General features: G+C 38.6%; 1 protein-coding gene across 2 annotated transcripts; it reads left to right on the top strand.

The window, feature by feature from the left end:
- The first annotated feature begins 832 nt into the window (after positions 1 to 832).
- LOC113322622 (serine/arginine-rich splicing factor RS2Z32-like) lies at positions 833 to 4177 on the top strand. 2 transcript variants are annotated; one of them, XM_026570749.1, is made up of 7 exons: positions 833 to 954; positions 1394 to 1535; positions 2565 to 2604; positions 2747 to 2842; positions 2977 to 3215; positions 3301 to 3396; positions 3644 to 4177. In XM_026570749.1, the coding sequence occupies exons 2-7, from the start codon at positions 1408 to 1410 to the stop codon at positions 4023 to 4025; spliced, it is 981 nt and encodes a 326-aa protein (XP_026426534.1). In that variant the 5' UTR covers positions 833 to 954; positions 1394 to 1407; the 3' UTR covers positions 4026 to 4177. The 2 variants fall into 2 exon arrangements, with proteins under 2 accessions (XP_026426534.1, XP_026426535.1); XM_026570750.1 differs by having other exon boundaries at positions 869 to 954; positions 1400 to 1535.
- Positions 4178 to 10744: the final 6567 nt, after the last annotated feature.

Here is a 10744-nt window from a genome sequence, read left to right as displayed (position 1 = left end):
TAATTGACACGATGAGGAAAAACTTATCTTTTTAAAGCTTATTGACAACTAATCACAATACATAATCGTTGAGTCGAAAGCTTGTGTACCAGCTAGCTCCCTATGATGTACCAGATACATGTCACAGGTGTTGCCATCAATCGAAAAAAGAATATCTTTGTCCATATGACATACGACGATAACATCGCTCAAATATGGACGACATTAGTTATTCCATGAGCCCGTCTGTAGCCAACTTACTTCAACCTCATGTCTGAATTGTAAATTCTGGCCAAATCCAAATCCAAATCCAAAACTCTTGTCCAGTAGCAAGTACCGGGTCGAGCAGACATAGTATCGCGTAACGATATGTCTCTCCACAAATGCCGCGAAGTTTTTACACCGGCTGCCAGCACGCCGAGACACAACCCACCCGAAGATAAGGACAACCAAAGCTAACTTTAACCTGAGATAAAGTCTTATGGTGGAATTCAAGCTATTTCAAATATGGAAAAATTATGGAATATCAAGTCTAATAATATCTTCCAAATTGATGTTTTCATGAATAATTCCAAATACTGAGGTGGTACATAAAGTGGAAGTGGAAGATGGAATTTTTCTACCATACGACCTGCTCCGAACAAACCAGGGCCCGGCTAATAAAATTCCAGGTAAGGTTGAGCCCCATAGTCAGGGTGATGCCTAGTTTTCTTGGTAGAAATTTCAAAAGCTCACACTATTTTATCCGTCCACTTCCGAGACCTACCAGTAGTTAACTAGCATCCGACCCACGTGCAGTGTCGTCCATCTTTCTTTATTTAGTTAAAATCTAGACCGTTTATTAGGCAACTCAAATTCAATCTCCATCTCTTTACCCTATAAATCTCGATATAGAGACAACCTTTACGAGCCTCTCGGGAAACAAAGGAAAAGTAAAATTAGGGTTCGTTCAACTTCGCGACTGATTTCGTTCAGGTGAGAATGCCTTCCTCTGAACCGTACATATCTGTTTGTTTTCTGTAATTTCATAGTTGTTCTTTGTTGTATTCTCGCCCAAATCAAGATATGGTTTGTTTCTTTTTGAAATAAAATCAGATCCGTGAAAGAAATTAGGGTTTGGTTTTGAAATTTGCACAAAAAAAGGTTTCTTGAGAATGTCAGTTTACAGAATAGTGATTTTCTTGAAGATTATTGTTCTCATGAAGGCTATTAGTAGTATTCGTAGTTTTACTGATGATTTCCTAGTAAGTGATTGTTTTTGAACGGTTTAATTTCGTCGTTGTTGGATGTTATTAGGGTAGGTATGATTAATTTAGTATTTGATTCTCTTTGTTATCTTAATTCTCAAGGTTGACGGAACTATGTTGTATTTGTTGTACATAAGACTTATATGGTGCTCGTTTGTTTGGTGTAGCTGCAGTTTACAACATGCCTCGTTACGATGATAGGATGGATAGCCGTGATAGCCGTGGTGGAGGTACCCGTCTTTATGTTGGTCGATTGTCGTCGAGAACACGCTCACGTGATCTAGAAGATGTGTTCAGTAGATATGGAAGGTAATTACACAACATTGTATAGTTTGAATCTTGTTTATGTCACTTCTCTGGATTGCGTTTGCAGGGGATTTCGATAATTTATACATAATTCAGTTTTTCCGATAAAGGCCAATTGATGGCCATTCATCCAGCACCTACTTTATTTGCAACAGATAACGAGTTCCTATCAATTGACCTTTGATCTAAATCTCCTTTTACAGTTGCAAAACAAATAAATTAGGTGCTGGATCAATGACCATCAATTGGCCTTTGATTTAAAATTAAATCTTACTACTACTAGCTTTTCCTTGTCATATCGAGAAACTAAATCATAAGGGGGTTACACATGGGTTCTTATATCATTCTATACAGCCTTGTATTTGTCAATTCTATACAAGACCCATGCATTATGTCCGCATTTGGGGTATTTTCTTCCAAAAGTGAGTTCTCAGAGGTGTACACACTTCATGTTATATCTGATAGCTTATTTAACTTGCGTTCCCCATTTGTATGTATGTGAAATAGAAGTCTAACTTGGACAATCTGCTGTGTGTTGCTTTTTTGTTTTGATTCATGGTTGACAAGTTTAATTTTCATCAGTGTATAAGTAGCCAATTAGTACGGGTGGGGTTGTTCCTGTGTCATGGTGATATTTAGAACGTCACCTAGCATCTTTGAGGTGCTTGGGGTTATGTTCACACTGTCATTACGCTATCTTGTGTCCGAATGTTCCCCCCGTAGTGGCATATGTTTTAACTTAAATGATCTTGTTGAAGGTTTCTGGGCATTTGCCAAACCTGGAGGTGTATGATGTGAGAGTGCCCTTGGTGGAATTGGTGGCTATTCTAGCAGGGTGTATCTGTTTTAACTTAAATGATGCATTTGCCAAACCTGGAGGTGTATGATGTGAGAGTGCCCTTGGTGGAATTGGTGGCTATTCTAGCAGGGTGTATAGGAGACTTTGGCGGTTCTATCTATAATGTAGTTGGATGTTTTAATGGAATGTGAAAGGTGATATAACCTTACTGTTTCTGGCAACCATTTCCGCAGAGTACGGGATGTGGATTTGAAGCATGACTTCGCCTTTGTTGTAAGTACCTCCGTAGTATATAGTCTTTCTTTCTTTCTTTCTTTCTTTCTTTCTTCCCTCTTTTTTTTCTTTCTCTAATCCCTTTATCTAAAGCGTGCCAATATAAGATTGTGTATTCTTTGTCCATCTCATCTGTTCTTAGGAATTTAGTGATCCAAGGGATGCTGATGATGCAAGATACAGTTTAGATGGCCGTGATGTCGGTGGTAGCCGAATTATAGTCGAATTTGCGAAAGGGGTAAGGTTTTGAACCTATATTCTTGATAAATTTCTATGCAATGTACAAAGTTAGTTTTCTATAGGTCTCAGTTGCTAATATTCTGGACTATTATTGGCTTTGTGGCCGAAGTAACTAACTTGTTTTTGTTACAGGGGCCACGTGGAGGTGGTGGTGGACGTGGCGGAGATGGTGGTCGCGGCGGATCTCGTGGAGGAGAGAGAGAGTACCTAGGTAGAGGTCCTCCTCCTGGATCTGGCCGTTGCTTCAACTGTGGCCTTGATGGTCACTGGGCTCGGGATTGTAAAGCTGGAGACTGGAAGAACAAGTGTTACCGCTGTGGAGATAGAGGCCACATCGAAAGAAACTGCCAGAATAGTCCAAAAAGCCTCAAGTATTGTGAAATCCTTCTAATCACTTCTCTAAGGTTTTATATGTTTACTACCTTCTTTGCTTACTTGTGATTGGAATGATGCTAGACGTGGGAAGAGTTACTCACGGTCACCATCAAGATCTCCATCACCTCGTCGTGGCAGAAGTAGGAGCCGTAGTTTCAGCCATAGCCGTAGTGGCAGGTATGCTTCCCCTTTATCATTTGTTAGTGTGTAATGTGGAGATCCCTGGAATGTGTAGTCGTCAATCTATTATAGTTATTATATCACATAAACTGTACTATTATTTTGGTTGAGGGTTTGGCATATGCGCGTGACTTGCAAGCATGGTAGTGTTTTCATAGAGAATAACAGAACAACTTGGAATCCTGTTTTAGTTTTTCTGTATATTATGATTAGTCTCCATTAACTTATTTTATATGTTATCCAGTCGATCGAGATCTCCTGCAAAGAGAGTGCGTAGCATTGAGCGTGAGGAAAGGAGATCAAGGAGTCCCCGTGACAGCAGGAGCCCTAAGAGGTCAAAGAGAACCTCTCAACCACCATCCAAAGGTAGAAAGCGCAGCCCAATCTCTGGTGAAAACAGTCCACGTGAAAGAGGATCTGTCTCACCCGGTGGCCGTAGAACTGACTACAGTCAGAGTCCTAGAAGGGCAAAGAGTAGAAGCCCCATAAGCCGAGACGAGAGCCCCACAGGTCGTAGCCCTCGTAAAGAAAATGGACAAGGTCACAGCCCTAGTCCATTGAATGGTAAAAGCCCAGTCGCTGGTGATAATGATGATAATCATCATTCCCCAAGGGGTAGCGATTAGATGATGATATCCATTGGCAACAAATGACATGTACTGAGCTGTTATTTTCCTGTTTACTTTACCTTTTCAGTGACATTGCTGCAGTTTATGAATTGGCATGAGACCTTATATATGTATTATTAATATGGGATTTTTTTTGGGATGATTTCTTATATTCATTGCTACATATGAATAGTGAATAGTTAGTATTCGGCAGAGTGGATGGCTCGTCTACTATCTTCATACTGATGGGAGGGTATTGGTTGGTTGAGAGTCACTCTGCCTGTAATCATAGAAGACAAAAAACCGAGGTGACCGCACAATGAGCCGAGGTGACCACTCGGATGGAAGATCAGGTGACAAAAACACAAGGCTAACTAAACATGGCTAAATTGGGGCCTATACCACTTAATTGGGGCCTATAACTAGATGACAAAAAAGGTCACTAGAAATCACTTCACACCCCCCTTATCAAAATAATTACCAAACTACCTATTTTACCCTTGATTAATTTTGTTTTGGATGGGGTATGTAAAAAAACCTCGCGTTTTTAGGGGCCAACAATAAAACAAAAAAGGTCACCCAAAGGGAAAATGTAGCCAGCCCTTATCTCACGTAATTCGTAATGGCAAAATTACCCTTATATATTTGGAGGATATGATAACATTTTTATCCTTCGATTACAATCGGAAGACAAAAATTTACCCAGACTTCCGATTGTAGTCGGTGCAGTATTAGAATGATTTCTGTTTCATTTTTTCCATTTCTTTTTCATTTTTGAGTTGTTAGAGTTATAGAGAAGAAGGTGAAGGAAAAAAGGGAAAACCCATTTTATCACTGCAAAAATGGATGGATATGAAGAAGAAGGTGAGAATCATGACGAAGACGATTTGGGGTATATGTTGAATGATCCAAACTTTTATGGAGAGGAAAACCTAGACGACCCTTTCATGGAAGAAAATGGAGAATCGCCTGATATTGAAGCTAACGATGCATGTAAAACACAGGTATTGTGTTAAGAAACTCAAATACTCGATTTGCATGCGTTTGTGTGCTTTTGTAAACAAGAAAAACCGATTATTGCATGCATTGAATGCCATGAACTACCCAAATTCGGTAGATAATTTCTCGAATAAACTTACGAATATAACACACTGAGTACCAAATATGTATATTCGGTAGTTCCAAGATAGTAGTTTACTGCCGAATATGAGAAAAAACCTCAAACTGGTTTTCCAAAAAAATCTACATTCGATAGTTATGTAGAGTTATTTACCCCCGAATGGCCCCAAAAACGAATTCCTCAAAAAATTTCAAAACTCAGTATTCTTATCCTTTACAATCGGTAATAGTTTGACATTATTTGACTGCCGAATATAACAGTGGCCTCAAAATAAAATTTCCGAAAAATTGAAAATCGAATGTTTATCGATTAAAGTTATCTCCCTGTTATTTACATTCGGCTGTTTTACTATATATTTTAGATTCCGATTATATCATTTTTTGCACTCAGTAAACTGTGTACATTCATTTGCATAGATCGGGTGTTTTGGGTAACCGATAGGATTCCGAATATAGTATATTCGGCAATTTGACTTATTTAATAACCTCCGATTATTGTATAATAATTTGTTGCTTTCATATGCAGGCCGTTGAAGAGTTTGTTGATGATTTCTATTTGAGGCCCGACACTTCCCTATACTATGCAAACGATTTGGTATACTCATTACTACTTTTCTTTTTTTTTTTCAAAATTTATATGTTAAATGGTTATGCTTATTAGATTTGTTTTGTTTTATGCACGTTTAGACATTTGGAAGTAAGAAGGAGGCAAAGGAATGACTTATGAACAAAGTAAAAGATAACATGTGCGTGGTAGTTCAAAATAATCATGTCAGTGACACTCGATTTGAAATGATTTGTGAGCGAGGTGGGACGCGAAAGAGTCACGAGGGAAAGAATAGTAAGTACGTACGGAAGACAAATAGGAAATACCGAAGCAATACCAAGAAGATAGGATGCCCATTTAAGATTGTCTTCTATAAGCCCGATGGTATTAAAGGTAAAGAGTATAAAATGTATAAATTTGATAACGGTTGTCACAACCATGATGATCCGTTGGATTTAATTGGACATGTAATGGTTTCCAAGTTAAAACCACATCAAATGCAGACGGTGAGGTCGATGCGGATCCAAAAAGCGAGTGCGATCTTAAGTAAAATAAAGGCGGACGACCCCGACAACTTGTCTTCTTTGTCTACAATTAAGTCGGCCCTAGATACGATCAAAATGACTGAATGGGATGGTAGAACGGTCATGCAACAATCGGAGTGGTTAGCGGAGTTACATGGCTACACCTTGAGAAGGGAAGAAAAGGATGGTATAGTGGTTCGTATTTTATTGGCACATCCCGAAATGATCCAATTGGCTCAATGCTTTCATCAAATTTTGTTGATAGATGCTACTTATAAGACAAACAAGTATAACATGCCGTTGTTGAACATTGCTTGCCATACTTCGGACAAAAACACGTTTACGATTGCATGGGGTTTAATGGATCATGAGAACAATGTGAGTTTCATTTGGGTATTGGAGACGTTGAGGTCCATTTATAACGGTGATAATTTTCCAAGGGTTATTGTAACGGATAACGATCAAGCCTTAATGCATGCAATAGTGGTAGTGTTTCCGGAAGCCCAAAACTTGCAATGTACGTGGCACATTCAATGCAATCTCAAAACCAATTGCCATCATCATTTCCAAGCTAAAAGACCAAGGAAGGGTACCAAGAGGTCAAAGGAAGAGGATGAGCGCATTAGTAAATTAACCGTGGAAGAACGTAAGGAAGATTATATGTTATTTGAAGAAAAGTGGAAGGAGGATGGAATTATTTGGAAAATGTTCATGAAAGCATGGGACAAAATCTTTTGGTCGATGACCGAGGAAATTTACGAATGTAACTTGAAGAAATTTGAGGATGAATACGACACGGACTACCCAAAATCGGTTGAGTATTGTAAAAAACAATGGTTAACGATTAAGGAGAGGTTTGTGTTTGCATGGACATATGAATATCGTAACTTCAAGAACGAGGCGACAAGAATTGCGGAGGGGTCTCATGGTCGACTAAAGAAAATACTAATTGGTAGTCAAAATGGAGTTGTGTCGATCCAAGAAGCAATCCATGAATTCACCAATCGTGATCTCGTAAAGATTAGGAAATGTATGCAATTTAGTGTACACCAATTCCCGATGGAACATATTAAGGAAAAATTGCTTCTAAGGGGAGTTGTTCATAAAGTTTCAAGATGGGCAATAAATCGCATGATGAAACAATTGAAGTTATATAAAACTTATGATGACGAGAATACGGTTTGTGTTTGCAAGGATATGATAGGTATTGGACTCCCGTGTCGTCATAAGTTGGGTAGGTATGTTGAAGTGATTGACATCAATGATATTCATCCATTTTGGAAGCAATTAAATTCCACTCCGAACACCCCGGTAGTTGATGGTCCGTCTTTCTTTGAGTCGGAATTGTGTGCACGAATAGCCGAGCTTTACGCTACATCAAACGACACCAAAAAGCAAATATTGATGCATAATTTGGAGGAAGCCCTTCACCCTTGTTTAAGGGAGGTTGATGAACCTATTAAGAAAAAGAACACCGGTAGGCCGAACACCGAAGTGTCGAGGACCATCCAAAGAAAAGAGTTGAAGGAGTATTTGTCTAATAAAAGAATATTGTCTAGGCACGAGCGTTCGGAAGCGGAATTTGAAGATGATCCGGAACCTAAGAAAAGAGGTCGTCCAAGAAATGATCAAAGTGGACCAACCACCCGAAAAGTAAGTCCAAAGATCTCTACAGAGCCTTCTCAAGTAAGTCAACCCAATGTTGTCGAAGAAGTTGTTGAGAAAATGAACGCCTCGCAACAAACCCAACCAATGGAAATTCTTACTATAAAAGAGGACAAAGGTACTCTTCGTTGCCCTAGAGATCTTAATGGAAGACCAAATCGATCCACATATACAATATACAAAGAGTATTTGGAACAACTCCCTCCACTCATCATTCCATTTGTTTTGTCGACTGACGAGGTTGATGGGGATGGAAATTGTGGGTTTCACGTTGCTACGGAACAAATGGGTTACTTTAGAGAGACGGATATCGAAGATGTCACCCAATGCCAATATTTAAGAAATAAGATGGCGGTACAACTAGTGAAGGACAAGGGTTTTTATATGGAGATGATGAGGCGGGAAGATAGATACGACAAAGAACAAGAGTTCAAAGACTTAGTTGCGCGTGTGAAGTGCCGAAAGGGATTGAAGACAATCGGATCCAAGTATTGGATGACAATGACTAAATTTGGATATCTCCTAGCGGACGTTTTGAATTGCGTGGTACATTTATTTGTTCCTCCTATGTATGGACTTAGCATGACGTTTGAACCCACAAGAACGGCTTGCGACGAGTCGGTTAAAGATAAAAGAATCGTAATGGCATTTGTGAATGAAATGCATTTTATCGGTTTAAGAGTAAAGAAAGATTGTCCGTTACCTCCGTTGAGTAAGTGGCAAGATTACTTCCCGATGAACCATTGCAAGGATTGGGTGAAACAATATGAGTCCAACATGGTTGATTGGGATCGCCTTATGGACAACAACTTTCCCGCTGAGTTACTCGAATTGATCCCCTCGGATGATGACGATGTTTGATCGTTTTTTTTCGAACATGTAATTTGTACAAGTTTTTTGGAAATTCTTTTGTGAAGGTATATGATTTAATCGGTCTCAATATCGGTTGGTAATGATACACGTTTTGATTCCGAATGTAGGAATCAGGCTCTTTGATACACGTTTTGATTCCGAATATTATAATCGGTTGGTAATGATACACATTTTGATTCTGAATATTATAATCGGTAGAACTCTTAAATATCTATCTATCGATTTGGTGGGTATTTCGAGGCACGGCTATAATTTGTTTTGAAACTATGTAATCGGAACAACAGTATTACAACACTTCAATCCGATTAATCATATTCGGGAATTCCATATTTTATCAACCCGCCGATTAATATTAAAAATTTGAATTTACAGCACTCAAACATCACATGTTATTCTTTTTTCCCAGTCCGAGATGCAACAATCAACGCGGCTTCGAAATGTAGAAACGACTCTCCTCTCCACTTGGAATAAGCATCTTGTGCCGCAAACATGTCGTCTCTGTGCCTAGCAAGAATACGGTTGCACTCGGTGCACAATTTTATAACATGGTGCACCCTTGAAGAAACATGGGATGGTTCATAATTGTGGCGTGACTTCTTGTACTTACCAACAAAAGGACCCAATGAAACGTTAATCCAAAATATACGATCGTCCCGCTGTTCTTTGGGTAGATCTTTCATAATGTAATAATTTTTTATCCATTCGGTCTCTTCCTCAACTTGTTTTAATCTTTCTCTATGATGGAATTGTTCTTCATCTCGCTTCTTAGCCTTGATTTCCTCTTCCTCCTCCTTCGTTGCCACTAACGATGGTTTAATTTTTTTGGGTTGTTTGTTCCTTTTTTGTATTTCTTCTTCCATTGCTGCAATTGATGTAGTTGTTCGCTTGCATCTTCGAAGTATGTTGTCGATTGATGATAGACTTGCCATTGAAAAGGTTTTTCATTCTGATTTTTTACTCAATAATAACTGAGAGGGGTTACCCTCCTTATATAAATTAGAGTTCCAACGGCTCTAATTTTTGAAAATATGGCCGTTGAGGTTTCGTATCAATGATGCACCACAACCGGTTGCTAACGATACACGTATTCCCTCCGAACAAGACATTCGGTAGCGAACTTAAATTTTTATCTACCGATTAGGTTGGTATTTCTAAAAACGACTATATTATTCGGAGGATAAATTTTTTTGTAGAGTCCCGAATGTACGATGGCCCAAAAATCACCTAGAGCCATGGCATGGTTTTTTTTGAACTTTTAATATTCGGAGGATAATTTTTTTTTGTAAAGTCCCGAATGTACGATGGCCCAAAAATCAGAATTTGGGAAAAACTGATACTTTTCAAATTTTGAACTTGAAATAACCGGAAGTAACTTAGTTATCCAAACTTCCGAATATGGGTTGTCTAACCTTCTATATTGGCCCTTGGAACCACCTAGAGCCATGGCATGGTTTGTTTTGAACTTGTAATATTCGGAGGATATTTTTTTTTGTTGTAAAGTCCCGAATGTACAATGGCCCAAAAATCAGAATTTGGGAAAAACTGATACTTTTCAAATTTTGAACTTGAAATAATCAGAAGTTAACTTAGTTACCCAAACTTCCGAATATGGGTTGTCTAACCTTCTATATTGGCCCTTGGAACCACCTAGAGCCATGGCATGGTTTGTTTTGAACTTGTAATATTCGGAGGATAAGTTTTTTTTGTAAAGTCCCGAATGTACGATGACCCAAAAATCAGAATTTGGGAAAAACTGATACTTTTCAAATTTTGAACTTGAAATAATCGGAAGTTAACTTAGTTACCCAAACTTACGAATATGGGTTGTCTAACCTTCTATATTGGCCCTTGGAACCACCTAGAGCCATGTCATGGTTTGTTTTGAACTTGTAATATTCGGAGGATATTTTTTTGTAAAGTCCGAATGTACGATGGCCCAAAAATCAGAATTTGGGAAAAACTGATACTTTTCAAATTTTGAACTTGAAATAATCGGAAGTTAACTTAGT

The sequence above is a fragment of the Papaver somniferum genome, chromosome 11 (genome assembly GCF_003573695.1).
Source record: "Papaver somniferum cultivar HN1 chromosome 11, ASM357369v1, whole genome shotgun sequence".
Taxonomy (NCBI): domain Eukaryota; kingdom Viridiplantae; phylum Streptophyta; class Magnoliopsida; order Ranunculales; family Papaveraceae; genus Papaver; species Papaver somniferum.
The sequence above is the reverse complement of the archived record's forward strand: the minus strand, read 5'-3'. Positions and strand labels throughout refer to the sequence as shown.

What these genes read in the sequence shown, in the direction of transcription:
- LOC113322622 (XM_026570749.1), top strand. Translation starts at nt 1,408, where the DNA reads ATGCCTCGTTACGATGATAGGATGGATAGCCGTGATAGCCGTGGTGGA. An exon ending in GTGTTCAGTAGATATGGAAG is followed by an intron (nt 1,536 to 2,564) that starts GTAATTACACAA and finishes CCATTTCCGCAG; the next exon opens with AGTACGGGATGTGGATTTGA. An exon ending in AGCATGACTTCGCCTTTGTT is followed by an intron (nt 2,605 to 2,746) that starts GTAAGTACCTCC and finishes ATCTGTTCTTAG; the next exon opens with GAATTTAGTGATCCAAGGGA.